This window comes from Ictalurus furcatus, chromosome 2 (genome assembly GCF_023375685.1).
Source record: "Ictalurus furcatus strain D&B chromosome 2, Billie_1.0, whole genome shotgun sequence".
NCBI classification, from domain to species: Eukaryota; Metazoa; Chordata; class Actinopteri; order Siluriformes; family Ictaluridae; genus Ictalurus; species Ictalurus furcatus.
This window is the reverse complement of record NC_071256.1, coordinates 31250460-31270944: the sequence shown is the minus strand read 5'-3', so window position 1 is coordinate 31270944 and position 20485 is coordinate 31250460. Positions and strand designations below refer to the sequence as shown.

The 20485-nt window shown below is 40.4% G+C and overlaps 1 protein-coding gene across 2 annotated transcripts in view; it reads left to right on the top strand.

Moving 5' to 3' along the window:
- Positions 1-5973, top strand: part of mrc2 (mannose receptor, C type 2) — a 50321-nt gene extending 44348 nt beyond the window's left edge. Inside the window, exons 26-29 of one of the 2 annotated variants that reach the window (XM_053614484.1) lie at positions 799-918; positions 1114-1296; positions 2595-2618; positions 2794-5973. In XM_053614484.1, the coding sequence (XP_053470459.1) occupies positions 799-918; positions 1114-1296; positions 2595-2618; positions 2794-3014 (548 nt within the window). In that variant the 3' untranslated portion in view covers positions 3015-5973. The remainder of the gene's footprint in view (positions 1-798; positions 919-1113; positions 1297-2594; positions 2619-2793) is intronic. The other variant, XM_053614493.1, reaches the window with a different exon arrangement.
- The last annotated feature ends 14512 nt before the right edge of the window (positions 5974-20485 follow it).

The following is a 20485-nucleotide window of genomic DNA, read 5'->3' as shown; positions in this document are numbered from 1 at the left end:
AAAACTTCCAGTCTTTCTGAATGTGTTAATAAATTTGGCAGCAGTGTTGTGTGTGATGTGCTGGCCATGCTTCCTGTTAAAGTCCATCGCAACCTTGCGACAGCTTCCCGATCCAGCCATGAGAATGATTTCAATGCATCTTTTGTCAGTGGTATTCTTAAAGGCTTCTGAAAAAAATATACATAATATAAAATATTTATGAAACATTTTGGAAGACATTTTGCTAAAAAGTGTTAATTTCCCCTATGTATGGAGACTTTTGGGACACGTTGTAGTTTGGCTGCAAGATAAAAAACAGGATTATATGAATGTATTTGTTCTAATACGTTATTGTTTCTATAGTAACAACTAAATCACAGTGATTGTATAGTGGATGCTCCATTCTCCAGTCTAAGTAAACTGTGTGTGTGTGTGTGGGGGGGGGGGGGTGGGGGGGTGTTATTTATTTAACAAAGGAAAACTTATAATTATTGATATGTCTGAAGCTTTAAGTATGGAGGATTGTTTGAACATTTATGAAAGGAGTCTCTAATGGCAGTACTTTGTAATAGCAGTAAAGCTGTTTCTTTAAGTTTTCCACCACAAGAGAGGCTTCAGGACAGAGAATGTTGTCCCAATTCATTCGATTCCTTACTTATTTACGAATTCTGTACTCTACGGCACTAATATTGATTGAACTGGTATGGAAAAGCATCTGACTTGCAATGTATGTATGTTTAGAAATATGCATAAATGGAATACACTGGTGGTTAGTGTGATCTTTTCCTCTTTCTCCTTCCGTCTGTGTCTTTCTCTCAGTGGGAGCAGAGCTACTCTCAGTGCAGGATGAGAGTGAGAATGGTTTTGTATGGGAGCACATTCAGAGCTACCAGGAGCAGGCTCATGGCGCCTGGCTTGGCATGACCTTCAATCCCAAAGGTAACCTCCACCCAGCCATCAGGAGTGATATATTCTACTTGAACCATTACCTCAGAGTAGCCAAGAATATTGGTTCAAACAAAATGTTACCTAATCCAAATATTATATTTGGATTAAATTAACAGCCGGTCAGTCTGTGATTTTTTTTCATACTGTATGTTGAAACTCTACCTGTCTCGCTCTTGTTGTGTTAAGCAGGAGGCAGCCTGCAGTGGCCGGACAGTTCGGTGGTGGAGTACACTAACTGGGAGCAGCAGGACGGTAATCTGAGCATGCTTTCTGCTAACAGCTGCTTCTGGGTACAGAGTAACACAGGGCTCTGGAAACCTGGATCCTGCAAGAACCGCACACATGGGGTCATCTGTAAACGGCCACGAGGTAGGGCATTACATCCTAACACACACTCCAAACGAATCCTCAAATGATTAAGTGGTCTATGGCCAAATACACAAATGAGAGCGGTATAGGATCTCACACACAGACAATCTCTTTATGTTATGTGTTGTAGCCACCATTTGAGCTGACTTTGTTTTACTAGTCAAAGTTCAGAAATATAATTTCAGTAAGTACGGAATAAAACATGACAGGGTGTGCTGTTATATCAAAATAATCAAAGACAGGATGGTGTGATGTGGCACAACATGAAGTGGAGTTACAGTTACCACTAGAAAGTTGACTCTTTTCCAATAACAACATATCCTAAAGTGATTTATTCCTCTTATACCACAGCAGTTTGACAACTGCCATGGCATACATGGCCTACATATTAGCTACAGAAATGATAAGGTATTAGAACAAGTGTATTATAATATAAACTTTTGCTAGAGGCTAGCTACTATAGAACATTCATCAGCACCTTCTGACCAATCAGCTTCAAGTATTCAGCAGCGCTGTGGTATAAACAATAATAATATGACACACCAGGTTTAGTTATTACTTTTGTGTGAAGTCGATTTGAACAGGACTTCTACATCATGTGGGGCTCCAGAAAACAGACATTACTGATTTGTAACGGATTAAAATTGGGGGGTTTCCTCCAGGTACTCCGGTTACCTCACCCAGTCCAAAGACATGTCTTGTAGGTTGATTGGCATTTCCAATTTGTCTGTAATGTGTGATTATGCCCTGCGATAGGTTGGCACCCCATCCAGCATGTCCCCTGCCTTGTGCCCTGAGCTCCCTGGGATAGGTTTCAAACTCCCCTGTGACCCTGTGCATGATAAGCAGTATGGAAAATGGATGGATGGATAATAATAATAATTTGATATATAGCACACTTTTCACTGACCCCAAAATGCTGACAAAAGTTAAACACAGACGGACATAAGCAAAAGAAAAGAAAGAAATTGTAAAAAGAAAATAACAGGAGAAGAAAACAGAAATTAATAAACATACTGTACATCCGGAGTGAGCTAAGTTGCAGAAATGTTGGACGCTTTGGAGAACAGGTGGGTTTTGAGACAGGAGTAAAATATGGAGCGTGGGAGGGATTGTCTGATTGTCTGATAGTTAGAGGAAGGGAATTCCAGAGAAAGCTGCGAAGGTTGGGGGGTGGGGGGGTCACAGAAAGCATTTGTTACTTCAATTATAACACTTGCTCAGGTAAAAGAAACTCAGCTACAAACAAGGCTGCTTTTTGACCATATTTTGATTTTCTTTTCCCTTTGTTCTCATAGGACTGGAGGCATCTGTTGTATCAGGTACAGTGCCACGTTTACTCAGCTACATTGTGTTATGTCTGACAATCCTACACTAATCAAGAGAATCTTATTCAATGCAGAATTTTTAGGCTCATGCGACTTGATAATGATAATGATAATAATAATTATCATTATCTCTCTCTGTGAGTAAATCTCTCTCTGTGTGTTTCTGTAGCCGATGTAGATCATCTTCCTGCTCTCGTTCTTATCCTGCTGGCTGTCCTGGTCCTGATTGCCCTCATTGTGGGCGGAGTTTATCTGTATCGGAGGAGGAGCTCTGGCTCTGCCGGCTCCTATGAGGGCGCTCGTTACAGTCGTACTAACCTCAGCTCATTTGAAGAGGCAGAGAAAAATATCCTGGTGTCGGACATGGAGCTAAACGAGCAAGGGGAATAATGAAGAGTGATAGATCATTATGAATGACTCAGAAAACTGGCCTGCACACATGAGGACTAATTGAACTGACTTCATGTTTTGTTTTGTTTTGTTTCAAGGGTTTTTTGTGGTGACATTTAGAAAGCTGTGTGGAGCGCAGCAGATGTCAATCAAACATGAAGGTGGAACTCCACCCCTATATGGACTGTTGCGTCATACCTGCACACCAACCAATCAGAATCCACCAGTTTAAAAATCGTCTCAAAGTGGCTGATACGCGCATAGTGTTCTGCTTTTTATTCTTCACGTTAACTCTTTTTGGCAACTCAGTTTATAACCATGTATATGTTTCGTAGATATCCATCTGGTTCATCATATTTTTAGCATTACAAAAAAGAAATACTCAAAAAAAAAAAGACCATACCAGCTCAGATTTCCAGATACAAATGCACACACAACCGCACAATCTGTACCAAAGTGTTATACCATAGAAGTATTTTTGCAGACCGTGACTGTGACGTGGTTCTATTTTTAATTCATTAGTCTTTTTTTGATTACCTCCAGCTAAAAGGAGAATTAATTTTTGAGTCCACAAATCATCTGCCTGTGGGGTCCCCCCCTGTTCATGTCACTTTTCTCTCACCTCTTTGCTTTCTCTGTTTCTCTTTCTCTCTCCACTTGAATACTGGGTGCTGTCTGGATGTGATAATCATAGTGATTAGAGATGAAAGGAATTGATAGCATGTGGAGCTTTTGACAATACAGAGGCAAGACAGGGACATGGAGAGAATGTCAGGGGTAGAAATGAACTGTGTGTCTTAAAGAATGAGAGTAATTTAAAGGTCTTTTCAGCATGGTTGGTGCTAGTTAAAGCTCAGCTGTGCTGCTGAGATTTGCTGGAGCTTGGCACAATTTGGTATCTTTTTTTTTGGAGTAAACTATGTTTAGTAAATGAGCTCTTGAAAGTTTTACAAAAATGATCTGAGGAATGTGTCACCAACTACAGCTACTAGATGGCTAAACCTTTTTTTTATTAAATCTTTTTCAGTTATGAAATATTGATTCATAAATTCATAGGTTCAAGCAGTTCTTTATCTTTCTGGCCATTCCTGATTCTTTTTGTTGTTGTTGTTGTTGTTGTTGTTTTGTTTTAACATTCTTAAAAGGTTTCAGATTCTGTGCAGTTGCATTTTTTCCTTGATTATTTTTTTCCTCTCTCTGCTTTTGGCGAAGGCGTGGGGTTGAAAAGGTGCTGCGGCCAACTGTGGAATGTCGAGTCAGCAAGTGGATCAGGTCTGGAACCAATTTCAGCTTCTGAAGAACAAGAGAGAAAAAGAGACAGAGAATGAGAGAGAGAGAGAGAGAGAGAGAGAGAGTTGTCCTGAAGGGAAAGAAGGGGCAAAAGAGCCTTTAGGTGATCAGGAAGATCTGTGCAAGTTCAGGCTGAAAAGTCGCTGCAGTGCCTCTAGTGGGCAGTCTGTGTCATTACTGTAAGTGAAGTTTGTGGTTTCACAGAAATAGGTCTTGTATGAGCATTTCATCTCTATGTACATGTTATGTATTCATCAGAGAGCATAATAACTGTCCAGTAGTGTGCATAAACATAAAGAAAATATACAGCTCCTGCCATGGTCTTGTTCACTGTTGGAGGTTTGGTCATGGTGCAGTCATCGTGAGTCATACGACACTTTCAGAATTTGATAAATGGCCATTTCCTCAGCAGAGGAACTGCCACGTAGGCGAGTCTCAATGCGTGCTTGTTTTTTTTTTTTTCTAGCCTCACATTCCATAAAATGTTTCAGCATTTTGCAATAATACTTCCCAGAACACTCATGCATACATTTTTTTCCACTTTTGACCAGGGAACATAGGCTATATGATCAGATATGAACATTATATTTTATTTGCAAAACTAGTAAAAAAAAATCAAGTTGTTGAAAGAAAAGAAAAAACTAGTACATAATTTATATGGTTTTATAATTTGCTGAGATTTCAGCCACCGATGTCTGTGACAGTTGATTTTTATTTTTTTTTTGTCTTAACTCCAAGGAAGAGAAAAAGAGAGGCTGGTGATGGAACAGCTGTTTAAAGCTGCTATGATGTAAGTGATAACAGGAAATAACATCATACAGATGTTCAAATACATTAAATAGAACTATATACAATTCGTTAATAAATGAAAATTTATTAATAATTATTGCAATCAAATGGCTGTGGTATAAGAGGAATGAAACACATGCTGTTATAAGAAAATAATTCCCTTTCGCATCAAGCCACATCACACCATTGTGTTCAATTCCTTACTTATCAAATACATTTTTAAAATAATTGGATTAACATACTATTGATAGTAGCTTTTTTTCCCCAGCCTGTGATGAGGCCCTCTGCTGGCTGTGGGGCCCATAACGGCCATTTAGTTCACTTAGGAGTTGGCTAGTGCTATCCATATGGCTAGTGTGATCCATTTGCTTTAATCAGATTGACCATAATTCGTTGGTAGTATTGGAATTTAAGCAAGCAAAAAATATGTGACACAAATAAGCACATAACGATACTGATGACTCATAACTACATGTCCACTCATTGGCTGTAATGACGCACAAGACAGACTGACATTGTACATGACAGCAGAAGAGTTGAGGTTGTGACACTGTTTCTGACCCTGTTGTATACTGTTATGACTTTGCGGTAAAGGCTAAAAATGGACTTTACCGTAATGTGAGTCAGAATTTGGATGAACCATTAGCTGACACCAGTGGCTCATTAGTGTTGGTTTTGATTTGAGGAAATCAAAATGTTGGGGGTTTCCCCCCCATTTCTTTCTTTTTGTCTGAAGGAGTAGATGAATTGACTTGATTCTTTGTCAGAATGGTTTTCTGATTTTTCAATATGCACCTGTTGTCTACTTGTTTTGAATAATTTTGTTTGTTTGTTTATTTGTTTGTTTCATATGAAATGAATAAAGTATATGTTGGCTATGCGGCAGTCTACAGATTGATGTTCCTGTGATCGGTTTTCTGTTGTGTTGACATTCTTGCTTTTAAATTTGAATTTCTACCTAGAGAGATCATAGGAGCCTTCTCAATATCAACAAAGTTGTGATATTTGTGACTCTTGCTACAGTATGAAACAACGTCACTGCCTGTCATCTGCCAGAAAAAGAAACTTTTTTTAAAGAATGACATTTGACCAGACTTTCACAAGCACACTGGGTACATAGGTGATACATGATGGTGCAGACATCTCTCATCTGTTCAGAGATGGCAGTCTAAATTTCACAAAGATGGCATCTTTTAGTGTCTTTTCAAACCAATGGCCCAGAGTGTCCATTTTCTACAACACCACGTGTCACTGGCCACCAGAACCCGAACGGGATTACCTCAGCAGTAATCCTCACCTCCAGACTCCAACATCATGCCATCCTCATCATGTCACAAGTTTAAAGGCTCATGGATTAGTATTTACTCAGATATACAGTTCAGTCCAAAAGTCTGAAACCACATTGAAATTATGTTTTTGTTTTGTTTTCATTTATAATTCGAAATAAACAAGGTTTTAAAGAAACAATTAAAAGTAAAGGAAATGTTCAAAATCTTAAATATTCAAGATTCTGCAGGATTTTCAGGTCACTGTTTAAATGTAAGCAAATTCGTGAAATTGTGACATTTGCAACTCCTTTGTACAAAAGGCCAGACATTCATGGAGCTTGATCCTTTCCACTGAAGAACGTGTTCAGACGACACATCAGACGATGTTTTTGATCTAACATGAATCATCAGGTTTTTCGCAAATTTGTGGAGCCTATACAAGCCTGAGTGCAACCTGTCATTAAAGCAAAAGGAAGACATACCAAATACAAAGAAAATTTTCAAACTCATGTAAATATTCTATAAAATTCTACTTTTCCACTCAAGTTATTACTGATAATGTCATTTGTAATTAAGTATTTTGTATTAAATGTATAAAGCTAGCAAAATAGAAGATCTCAGACTTTTGGACCCCGTTGTAATATGTTCACCCTGACCTGGATGACTGAAAGCCTTCAGAAACATTGATATACAGGTTGTTTCTTTCTCTTTTTCTGTTAACATTATACAGTCTCTCACAGAAATTAAAGCAAAATCAAGCAAACTCCACAATATTCAGAGGAGCTTGCAATTCTTGCAATTCACCGCAGATTTAGGCCAAGCTGCGTCACTTGACATCATCACAACACATTCAGCCATAGCCCACTTCGATTCATGTGCACTGAGCATGAGTACAACTAAAAGGTCTCATTTACCAACAAACATCCGTGCAAAAGACCGAGCATAATAATTTCGTTCAGTTGCACTTTCGCGAAATGAAGTAGTTTTCCACAAGAAAAGCACAGCAAAATCAAACATTTTTGCCTGCAACAATCACAAAAAATGCTGTGAAATCCTGTATGGATTGATTATATACTCTTAGGCAAAGTAGGCTACAGTAGATCAAGATTCAACATCTTTATTGTCATATGTACTTGGTACTATGAAATTCTTATTTTGTCCATTCCTCTGAAGACAGCTGGTTAAAAGGGCATAAGAAACAAGACAAGACAAAACACAATAGAATTGTACACAAAACGCAATAAGAACAATAAAACTAAGAAAATTTCACAGTGTAATAAAAAAGGATGTAATACAAGTAATGTAAAGTGTCAGTGTAGTGTAGTGTTAAAGTGACAGTGCTTGTCAATATTGTACTGTGTGAAGTGTGCATATGATAGTCCAGTTGGTAAGTGCAAAATGCAACTTAGTAGGGGGGGGGGGGGGGGGTTTGCTCTTACCCTGATGGCCCGTTGGAAGTGGTAGTGGGTGATGACTGTTTATCAGTCTGATGGCCTGAGCATATAAAATGTCCCAGAGCCTGAATGTTCTGTCTGCAGTACTCCGGTACCGCTTACCAGACTTCATAAAGGTTAAGAACTTATGGGTGGGATGGGTGGGGTCGCTGATGATGTTGCTAGCCCATTTGTAGGTTTTCTTATCAGTATGGTTGAAGGCCCCTTTTAAAGCTACAGTCTGTGATCTTGGTACAAATGAGCTGAAGCTAGCTGTTTTAAAACAAATGTTCATTTTGAATTCATGTCATTTGAATTTAGTCTTTTAATGAAAATATAATAGTTTGAATCATATCTTAATTATTCAGTTATTGTTCGTCTAGTTAGTTGAAAAATAAGTGCTGGAATTTTAGTCGATGAAAGCTAAAAATATTTGTCATTTTTACTTGAAATTCCCCAATATGGTCTTTTTGAGTTTCCCTTCTTCATAGGGGAGTAAACATTTTCATCTTGCTTTTATTCATTGTGGAAAATATCATTACATTTTTCCCTAAATTCAAAAGAAATTATAATTAAATAATAATGCACAATTGTACTCCAAATCTAATCAAGTCAAGTCAGTATAGATCGACTATATTTGGAGTACAATGGTGCATTATCATTTAGTTATTGTTTCATTTTCATCATAGAAGAAATGCTAAGGGGCATTTACTGGCTTAGTATGTGCTATAAAAAAAAAACACCTCTGTTTAAAATAGAGGGTGTGTGGAACATTTTTTTATCCCACTTAACTCAGAAAAATTCTGACCAATCCCGAGCACTCATGTTTTTATTAATTTTGTTTATACTGATATTTTCTAACAAACTTACTTGGATCTCACAAAAAACCCCACAATGACCCTGACCTTAATAAGGCATTTACTGAAGAATTTATAAACCTGGTAAATGTGTAGCAAGGCTGGCAAGATCCTATCACCTCCTCCACGTGGCGCTAGCTGGTAATAAGGACCCTTGGGAACTCTGCAAATGGTGAAGGTCTCCAAACGATAGGCTGAGCGACTCACCAGTTGGAGTACTTTTTCGGTCACATCAAATGACAATGTCTACCAAGCAACCCGAATACACTAGGGTGTCCCCCATAGACGACATCGGCGAGGGATACAAGATCATCTATCATGACCTCAAGTCAAATCGAAATAGTGTCACTGTGGTCGTCAGCCAGCAAATACGAGACAGCATTGTCGAGGTCTCCAACATCTCAGATCATCTCATCTCAATCAAAATTGTTTCTGGCTCAATCACCATGTGCGTCATCTCCTTCTACACCCCTCAAACCAGATGTTCCGATGATGAGAAGAACGAATTCTGGGAAGCCCTCAACATGCACCTCAGAGCAGTGAGTCATGAAGAGCATCTCCTGATCAGCGGCGATTGAACGGACACATGGGGTCATCAAGAGATGGTTACGTACAGTGCCATGGAGGGCAAGGACTTTGTGACAGCAAAGAAGTTAGCTGCCGGACTGTGCCCGAAGCCCATGATCTAGCCATAGCCTTCTTTAAGAAGAGATCCACACAGCTGACCACCTATACCAGCGGTGGATGTTCAACCCAAATTGATTGTTGGATGATCCAATGCCAAGACCTGAAACTGGCACTAGATGCCAAGGCCATTCCATCAGACAGCATTGGCCCCCAACACTGGCCACTCATCCTTGACATCTGGCTCCATCTACAGTAACAACCTCACACAACAAAGATGGGCTTTGAGCAAATCAAGTGGTGGAAATGGGCTGAATACAAGAATCAGCTGGCAGCAGCCCTCAGTGCCCTTAGCTTTGACCCGAATCAACCAGCGGAGGTCTGCAGAAGTGAAATCACTGCCCAAATTCCTGATGCCACCACCGAAGTATTGGGGAAGCCAGAAAGCCAGGAAGACTATACATTGCTAAAACAGTATGGTGGTGGACAGAAGAAGTCCAAACAGCAATCAAGGCCAGGATGCGGGCCTATAAGACCTGGTTCCAAACACGCTTGGCTGCCAATCTCAACCAATATAAGACCCTCAAGTCAGTAGTGAAAAGGGCGGTAGCCACAGCCAAGGCAAAGCATTATGATGATCTGTATGACCAGCTGGACACACCAGAAGGGGCAAATAAGATCTACCACCTCGCTAACTCTTGCCACCAGTCCACTCAAGCCATCAGTCAGGTGATGCACGTCAAAGATGCCAACCATCAGCTTCTCCGAGACCCGCCAGCTATCCTTCAAAACTAGTGTGGCTATTTTTCTATGATTTCCAATGCTGAGATCCCTCATCCACCAATTCCCAGCTCTGAACCTGTACTTGAACCTGTCCCGCTGATCACTGTAGCCAAAGCACTGTCGACCATAAAGAGTATGAAGAATGGTACCAGATGATATACCAGCCGAGATCTAGAAGCCATTGGGAAGATGAGGCACTGAGATCCTTGCAGCACTCTTCAACTGGATTGTCACCAACAACACACTTCCTCGAGCCAGCAACCAGCACCACTGTGCCAATCTGGAAGGAAAAGGCAACGTCAGCATATGCACAAATTACCGGCCCATTCGGCTCCCAAACCATGAAAATCTTTGCGTGGATCTTGGACAGATGCCTCAGAAACAGTATCAGCATCACCCCATATAGTGCTGATTTGTCAAAGGGTGTGGAACCACTGACGCCATCCATGTTGAAGGGCCACCAGGTCGCCGGTGTCCTCTGAGAATGCCAAACTGTCTCAAGGCAAAAATCTACAAGAGTGTTGTATGTAGTGTGGAGTGTTGGCCTGCATCCACCAAACATCAGCAGACCCACACCATGGAAATTCACATGCTTCGATGGTCACGTGGAATGACCCGACTAGATCAAGTCATGAATAAGGATGTAAGGAAGGTGCATGGAGTAGCCCCGATCACTGAGAAAATGAGAGAAGCGTGTCTCTGCTGGTATGGCCATGTAGTGTTCAGCAGTGAGGAATCAGTTGCCAGGAAGGCACTACGCTTAAGTCCCGATGGACGATGACCACGTGGACAACCAAAGAAGAGGTGGATGGATCGGATCAAAGAAGATATGAAACAAGTCAGTGCCGTCACTGAGGATGCCCTGAACTGGATCAAGTTGAGAACAATGTGCCAATGGGTTTTCTTTGTCCACAAGCTTCTGACTGTCCACTCCTGCAGGCATGATAGTAAAAACCACCCACGCCCACCTGCATGAGAGTAAAAACTAAACACTCCCCCATGCTTGACAGTAAAAACCATCTACTCCCACCTGCACGAAAGTTAATACCACCCACTCCCACCTGCACGAACGTTTATAACACCCATTCCCACCGGCATGAGAGTTAATACCACCCACTCCCACCTGCACGAGAGTTAATACCACCCACTCCCACCTGCAAGAGAGTTAATACCACCCACTCCCACCTGCATTAGAGTTAATACCACCCACTCCCACCTGCACGAGAGTTAATACCACCCACTCCCACCTGCATGAGAGTTAATACCACCCACGCCCACCTGCATTAGAGTTAATACCACCCACGCCCACCTGCATGAGAGTTAATACCACCCACGCCCACCTGCATGAGAGTTAATACCACCCACTCCCACCTGCATGAGAGTTAATACCACCCACTCCCACCTGCATGAGAGTTTATACCACCCACGCCCACCTGCATGAGAGTTTATACCACCCATGCCCACCTGCATGAGAGTTAATACCACCTACTCCCACCTGCATGAGAGTTAATACCACCTACTCCCACCTGCATGAGAGTTAATACCACCTATTCCCACCTGCATGAGAGTTAATACCACCCACTCCCACCTGCATGAGAGTTAATACCACCTACTCCCACCTGCATGAGAGTTAATACCACCCACTCCCACCTGCATGAGAGTTAATACCACCAAGTCCCACCTGCATGAGAGTTAATACCACCCACTTCCACCTGCACGAGAGTTAATACCACCCACTCACACTGGCACAAGAGTAAAAGCCACCCACTCCCACCTGCATGAGAGTAAAAACACCCACTCCCACTGGCATGAAAGTTAATACCACCCACTCCCACCTGCATGAGAGTAAATACCACCCATTCCCACCTGCATGAGAGTAAATACCACCCACTCCCACCTCATGAGAGTAGAAATCATTCGTTCCAGCATGTATTACAGTAAAATTTACTCACTCCCACCTATATGAGATGAAAAACGATTGGCAATGAGTTTGAAGCTCAAATACCAACAAATATATGTAGTCCTTTCCTTTGATGTTTCCTCCAAAGCCATGTCCCTCAAAAACACATAAAGCTCCATGAGACATCTCATGGTCATGTTTGTTTGAGGACAAACATCACCAAATATTACAGGAAGTATTTAAGTACTGACTTTATGTAAGATGTCTGGCCAAAGTTACTGAAGCAAATAGAAAATTGTTTAAGACACAAATGCAACACACTACAGCCACTGGTTAAAGCTCTGTTTGTGTTCTGTGCAGCAGTAATACACAAGTTGCCTCAAAAACACTTGATCTGAAGCACTGACTAACATTCACCACAAGGGGGCAGAATATACTTATCAAGTTATCTGCCCTTGTTATAGCTTACACATTGTACTTTAATGGAACAGGGTTTAAAAATTCCAGTGCTTGACATAATGGCTGCAGCATTATGCCAAATCCAAAAAATGGATTTCTAATGTGCGTGTGGCAAACTACATAGTGTCCTGACCATACAGCGATTCCTCATTCCAGAGTGTTACCATAAAGTGGAGTGTTTGTTTCTTTGTGTCATGTTATTCCCTAATCTCAAAGCAAATCAAACAGAAGTGCTTGTTTCAGCAGTGTACTGCTGTAGCTTTCACTGTGTTCTCTTGCATCTGCAGCCAGCCGTGCGCTTTGCGGGCATGTTTTTCCAATCTGCCATGTTAGCCCTGTCTGAGTTCAGATAGAAAGAGAAATATACAGTGACAATGAGAGCTTATTGAAAATCTGTGTGTGTAGACATTTGATGACAGGTTCTGTATGGATCATGTGAACACACAGCAGTGAGCTTAGACTAGATCATGTTTGTTTTATAGTGGCACTCAGCAGCCGTTTTGTATGTTTGTGTATGAGTGTGTGTGTTGCAGGGTTGAGTGGCTGCTGACTGTGTTCCAGGAGCTTCATTAACAGCCTAATTAAAAAGACAGACACGCACACAGAGTAAAAGAGCAGACAAGTGTCTTAAAGGAATACTTCAGCGTTTCTTAACCTGATCTCTATTCATCACATCTGTAGCATATGTGTCATTACGACAGATAGGACATGTTATCCTGTAATGAGAAAATAATGAAAAACTTATTAACTCAAGACTTACTTATAATGGAAAACTACAGGCAGTTGTGGAATTCTGTTAATAAATGTTTAAAATATGCGACTATAAAATGTGGTTAGCATGTTCGCCTCACACCGCCAGGATCGGGGGTTCAATTCCCGCGGCTCTGTGTGTGCGGAGTTTGCATGTTCTCCCCGTGCTGTGGGGGTTTCCTCCGGGTACTCCGGTTTCCTCCCCCAGTCCAAAGACATGCATGGTAGGCTGATTGGCATGCCTAAAGTGTCCGTAGTGTATGAATGGGTGTGTGAGTGTGTATGTGATCGTGTGCCCTGAGATGGATTGGCACCCTGTCCAGAGTGTACCCCACCTTGTGCCCGATGCTCCCTGGGACAGGCTCCAGGTTCCCCGTGACCCTGAAAAGGATAAGCGGTATAGAAGATGGATGAATGGACTATAAAATGTTACACTCTAACAATAAAGGTCTTAGAATGAAGCTTTAAGGTCCTAAAACATTATATACTTTAAAAAACAACAACATGTTGAAGCAAAAAATATAATTGAGTTTATATAGTTTTGGTTTGTCTTGCCCCTGAACAGAACTGATAAGCACAGGATGCCCTGAGACCTCCCCCTGTCTATGATTGGTCCAAATATCACATTGTTGCTTCCATTCATTCATTTATTCATTGCTTCCATCACTGCAACCAGTTTTTCGATTTCTGGTTCCTTTGTTAGCTCGCTGTTGTTACAGTGTGAATGGCAAAATGTGTTGAAATCATTACGTGATACGCCTCTACATAAGATGGAAAATCTAGGCCTTCTGCCTTTCCCAGAGCTCCTTATCAACCAAAAACTCTTCTCACTGAGCCTTTCAAAACAAATGTTTTCATTTCAAATGTAGGATACATTTAAATATAATTTGCTTCAGAAGGTCATGAGTTCACACCCCGACATCACCAAGATGCCACTGTTGGGTCTTTGTTGGGTCATTTGTCCGTTTGTACCTTTCTCAATGGTAAATTGCTTTGGAGAAGAGCATCAGTCAAATGGGAAAATGTTAAATGTTAGCAGAATATACAATCATCTCATGGATAGATGTTAGCCAGACTCTAATGATATGTGTTATGTGAAGTGAGAACACTTATCATGTAGATGAAATGTCAAGAGGGCAAACACAATGCACTACACAATCATATACTCTTTTTTCCCTTAGTCTGGTAAAATGCACTTAACTTGCTAGCTAGCTTGCCATAAATTATTACATTACATTAGCTACCACTTTTTAGCCTATTTAGTTAGGTTTATGAGCAACTACAGCATGAGACTGTGCAGCACACTGGAGCTTTTACTTGCCCAGTGGACTAAGTAATGAATTTATGATTTGTCCACCCTTGTTGTTGTTGTTGTTGTTGATGATTAAAAAGCAAGAAGCGAGAAATATTAGAGTTACTTAGACTTTCCTAAAGGTTTTGTAGTTTCCATGCACCATCAGGCAGAAACTGAGGCATTTCCTTTTGATTTTACTTTGAGCTATGTTGCTAGCAAAATGAAAAATGTCTAGTTGTTCCACCTGTGAAAGGATGAATTATACACATTTAGAGCTTGATTTCACTGAAGAATTCCATCCATCCATCCATCCACCCATTTTCCATACTGCTCATCCTACACAGGGTCACGGGGGAGCCATTGCAGGGCACAATCGCACACCCACTCACAAACTCCGGACAGTTTGGAAATGCCAATCAGCCTACAACGCATGTCTTTGTACTGGGGGAGGACACCCGAATACCTGGAGGAAACCTTGAAGCACAGGGAGAACATGCAAACATGATAACCACTAAGTCACCATGCTCAGAACTGAAGAATTCATATTAAAAAAAAAAAAACTAGAGGTGCACAGATTCAAAATTTCTCAGCTGATACTGATAACCAATTATTCAGCGTGATATCGGCCGATACCGATAACCAATTATTCAGCGTGATATCGGCCGATTCCGATAACCGATTATTCAGAGAGATATCAGCCGATACCGATAACCGATACCGATAGTTCTGCCTTTTATACCTTCTTATAAATTAATTAATTAATAATAATTAATTCCACAATTCTGAAAGAAAAACTTTTTCTCTCCATTGCAACAAGTTGTTTCACAGTAACTGGTCTCATAAACAGAAAACACATTACTCAAATTAACATTAGCATTAACATTAACTAAATGGTGAAGATTAAAGTAAGATTTCTTAACTTATTGAATGTTATTAAAGGGAATTAGACTCGATGCCGCTTTACTGCTGCTCACTTCCGGTGTCAAATTTTAGCGGTGCAGAGATTACAAACTGCAGTTTTATTGTCATTCCACACAAGAGACATCATCTTTACATACAGCACAAAATAGATGTGTTTTCCCGCCCTCTTTTGATTGACAGGATATAATCGGCCCTGAAACTATCGGCCAATGGCCATTAGCGGGAAAAATAGGTTTTTTTTTATTTTAATTTTTTTTTTTTTATACAGATGTACCGATGTATCGATGTACCGATGTACCGATGTATCAGTACAAAACTTATTGTACACTAACAGTTCCTGACTCAACAACTGCCCTTTGTATTGTGTTATAAGTGAGTTTAAAGTAAATGGCTTTCTTAGTACAGGGAAAATTTCTTGTTTGGCTGAAAAACACTGGAGTATTCCTTTAAGGAAGCATTCTTTCTGTCTGTCACTAATTCCATTTCAGCTCTGCTGTTTATGAGAGAAGGGAGAAGACAGATCACAATAATCATAGGGAGGCGGTGTAAGTGTGAGGGAAATAGAGCGTTAAAGTGCAAGAGTGGGAATTGACTGAGATAGAATTGAGCGATACTTCAGCCTTGTATAAAGCCATCTTGCTACAAGTGTGAGCTTGCATGTGATGATAGATGTTCCATTGTTGTCATAAATTGCCTGACCAGGCAGCCACCTCTCTCTAAGCATTTTACAGAGAGAGAGAGAGAGAGAGAGAGAGAGAGAGAGAGAGAGAGAGAGAGAGAAGACATGAGGACTGCAGTGGAGGACATGATGTAAAAAGGGATTATTTTGTTGCGGAAGACAGAATTTGGAGCCGTAACAATGCTTGCTCTTTAGGGGGAAAAAAAAAAGAAGCTGATTAAGCTCTGTGAGGCTGAGTGTTAGAGAGCATACCAAAATTTCTAATCCCATAAAATTACACTTTGTCCTACAGAGGTAGCATGTTAAGAAACAAGTCAGTGTTAGTTTGAAGAAGACAATAATGGAAGAACTGCATTAAGGTATAAAACTGGACAAGAATACAGTAATAATTATTGTGTAGTATTTGCAATACAATGCACAGTCTTGAACTAGAGACTACATATCCCATGAGCCATCATTGCTCTGGTCCTTTGACTCACAATAGAAGTCTGGCCCTGGCATGGATAATCCAGGTCAGTGAATACTCAAACTTATCATTGTTTTAAAAGAAAAATACATGAGTTAGACAAGAAAACGAACCTTAAAATTATCTATAAATCCATTTGGCCATCCTGAACAACATAAGCCAACTAAAACTATCAATGTTCATGTCTTATGGAGTGCATGATGTGGATGTTTTTACCAGTGTCTTGTAGTAGTTAAAACTCCATGTGTAAGGTGAAATGAATGTAAGGTGTCTGTGAATATTGGTCCATGGCACAAGAATTGGATATTAGCCGTTCTACACAGAATAACACCAGAATATTGCACATTAGACTGGGTGCTAGCCAATTTCCCCCTCTTTCACCCAGTTGCTATTTTTGTGGTCAGAAATTAACATGCCTACATTGACTTTGATGGAGCAGTGCAACAGGAGGTGATATTTGAAAGTGTAGTAGTATTTTTAAACTCTCTTTAGTCCATTTAGTCCACTTGCATTTACATTATTGCCAATCAAGTAGTCCTCTTAACCATTTGTGCCTCTGCAAAGAATGAAGTCTTAAAAGTCCAGTCTCATTTCTTACAATGTATCTGCACTTGTGACACACTCTCTGTCGCTGTGGATGGTCCCACATAGATACCCTAAAGAGCTACACTTCCAAAAAGCTCAACCTTTCTTCAGTGGATCTTATTTCAACTGCTTCTGTAATCATAAAGACTATGATGATCCCATTGAACATCCTTTCAACATACTTAGTACTGTTTGACTTTAAAGTCTACAATTGTGTATGCAAAGTAATGATTTATAAATCCCTCAATTTGGTGTCACCCAGCAGAGACTGGGTTCCCTTTTGAGTCTGCTTCCTCCAAGGTATCTTCCTCTTGTTGTTTCAGGGAGTTTTTCCCTTTACACCGTCACTTCTGCCTTGCTCATTACAGACCTATATATAAATCTATGTAGTGCAAAATACAACTGATTACAGCTTGTGTTTTACAAATATGAACAAATGACCTAATTATGGCCACGAAATCAAAGACATTATTGTACACTAAACGTCATACATCATATACAAAATATTTACCAAGACTCCATCCATCCATCCATCCATCTTCTATACTGCTTATCCTTCCTTCAGGGAACCTGGAGCCTATCCCAGGGAGTATCGGGCACAAGGCGGGGTACACCCTGGACAGGGTGCCAGTCCATCGCAGGGCACACTCACATACACATTCACACACTTCATACACTACGGACACTTTGGACATGCATACCATGCACGTCTTTGGACTGGGGCGGAAACCAGAGTACCCGGAGGAAACCCCCCAGCAAGGGGAGAACATGCAAACTCTCCACGGTGGGAATCGAACCCCCGACCCTGGAGGTGTGAGGCAAACGTGCTAACCGTGCACCTTTTAGCAAGCCTAACATAGGCAATTAAATAACAACCTTGCCCAATTTATGTGATTATACTGTATAGACAAGGACTGATGACACAAAAATACATAATCTGCATTTGTTCTCCAGTTGGATATTTCCACTAAAATATCAAGATTAAATCTATAAGAGAATTTGAATCTTATAGCACTCATTTTTAAAGGAAATAAAAAGAACTGATTTGGTTGGATACAGCAACAGTATGTCTAATCTCACCTACTGATGTGTTTATTCCAACCGGACAACTTTTAGTAATTGCAGTGTGCTTTGCGAGGTCATTCTGGTTCTGCATATGCCAGAAGGGTGAACTGTAGTAATCAATAATTGTGAGGTTACACTTGACACATCCTGGCTATTAAACACCCTGCTTCAAAGAAACACAGGGATAATCTAACAATGCAAACCCTAAACCGTTAAAGACTGTGTGTTTTGTCATTTAACGTTAATGCATCACATCAGAAGATCATTTAGGGACATTTGAGGAGATACAGCACTCTGATTGTGTGTGGGAGTGGGAGGGTGTGTGGGTGTGTTGTCCGAACAGCTGCTGTTCACCGATGCAATGTTGCAGTTGCCATTCTGAAATCCAGACCAGACGCATACTGTACAATAGACATTAGTGTATCTGTCTCATCTCATCTCGGGGAATTTAGACCCAACACTACTGTCTGTGTGCGGTTGTGCAAGCGGCAGCATGTGTGTTTAATATAGGTGTGAATTTTGACTGATTTCCCTGGTGCCTTGCTGCCTTCTGAGATTTACTGGCTGACGGGCAGCTGTGTGTGTGTGTGTGTGTGTGTGTGTGTGAGAGAGAGAGAGAGAGAGTGAGAGAGTGACTTTGCATACATTCACAGACAAGGAAATGAATCCTGAAATCAAGACAAATATGGTGGTGGTTCTATATTGTGACTGAGTGTTTCTGTTTGTTTTCAAAGGGCAGAAAGCCATATTGAAAAGCAGCAGGATTTTGGCTGATCTGTGACAGTGTCTGCACTCAAGCTGTGTCAATCACCAGGCACGTGACAGCTGATTGGCTAAAAGCTGTGACGGACAGGGACAAAGAGCTGGATGTGCTGCCAGACACCCGCTCACACAGCACCTGGTCTTATACTCTTATGTACAGCAGCCAAACATTTGTGTACAGTATGTGTGTTTTATTTTTCAGCCTTAGTAACAGATGCTAGTGTGCTTCACAGTGCTGCCTCTTATCACACTGCAGACTGAAAATGAACTGATGATTGCTTTCAACACTAGCTGGAGTGTGAGTGCTACACTTGTTAACTACAGATGCTAAACATGCTCTGTTCTGAGATGAGACTCAGAAACGGCAAGCACACATTTTATCCCCCATTCTCTTTCTCTCCACTGAAGTCACTGTAGTCACAGATCATATGCCTTAAAGCTATATCCTGGTGTTTTTCTACCTGTACTGCCTCTGTACTCCATGTGTGATTATCACGAACAAGAATTTTGACATGTTTCTCTTTACCGAGAAAACAATTGAAAACCTTGTTCAAAGAAAGTCACGTATAATGGAGTTCTAAGGGCAGTTGACGAATGCTGTCGGTAAACACTTGAGGAAAAACACTGAGTTTTATAGAATGCTTTGATATATTGTTTTGTTAAAATAAAATTGTAAGCTCTAAATCTATATAATTCAACCGTTCAGATGGAAGAATCTGTGATTATGCATTGTAGAGTAGACATACTGTAGGCATGTAAACAGATGTGCCTCAGTTTAATCCTAATGATTTAGTCTGATAGAAACATATAAGTCCAAGCTCTCATATAATTCCCAGCTCCAAGGAGTTCAACAACTGTCGTTAGTCTTCCATTATAACTGCATTTTCACAACTTTCCCCATTATTGTCTCACCATACTGCAATAAACAGGAAACATGCTGAACTTATTAGACACGTGTCAAAACGATTGTAGATGCGAAATCACTCATATGCTACAGATGCAATTGTTAGAGTACAGCTCGCAGAATCGCTGGAGTAGGGTTTTTGGACTCGAGACTTTTTCTGTATTGACTTGTATTGTCCTGGCATTTGCACTTTTGCACTTGTTTGTGCTGTCTTTGCTTTTTGCATGCACAAACTTTGACAAGAAGTAATTCCTTCTTCTAGAAAACATAGCATAATCATTAGTGGGATACACAAATTAAGCCAACTAGTTAAAGTAAACGTTTGTCCAACTGAACTCCACCCTGATGAAACTGTATCTCAGATATGGACCAGTTGGGCCAAAATTGGAATGGCATTATCTGTGAAAAACTTTATAATTGGTTGCTTAGATAAGGGTCATTCCATAACTACCATTTTGTGCTTAAATCACATTTAGCCTTAATTATCTGATATCTGATAGCTAACACACTTTATTTAATTTGTTAAAATATATAGTGTATGTAATATTAAAACAGTAACTAACACCTCTATTCATTGTTTAAACTTACATTCATCTATAGTTAGTATTGTGGGAATTCTAATAATGTTCATTTACATGCATG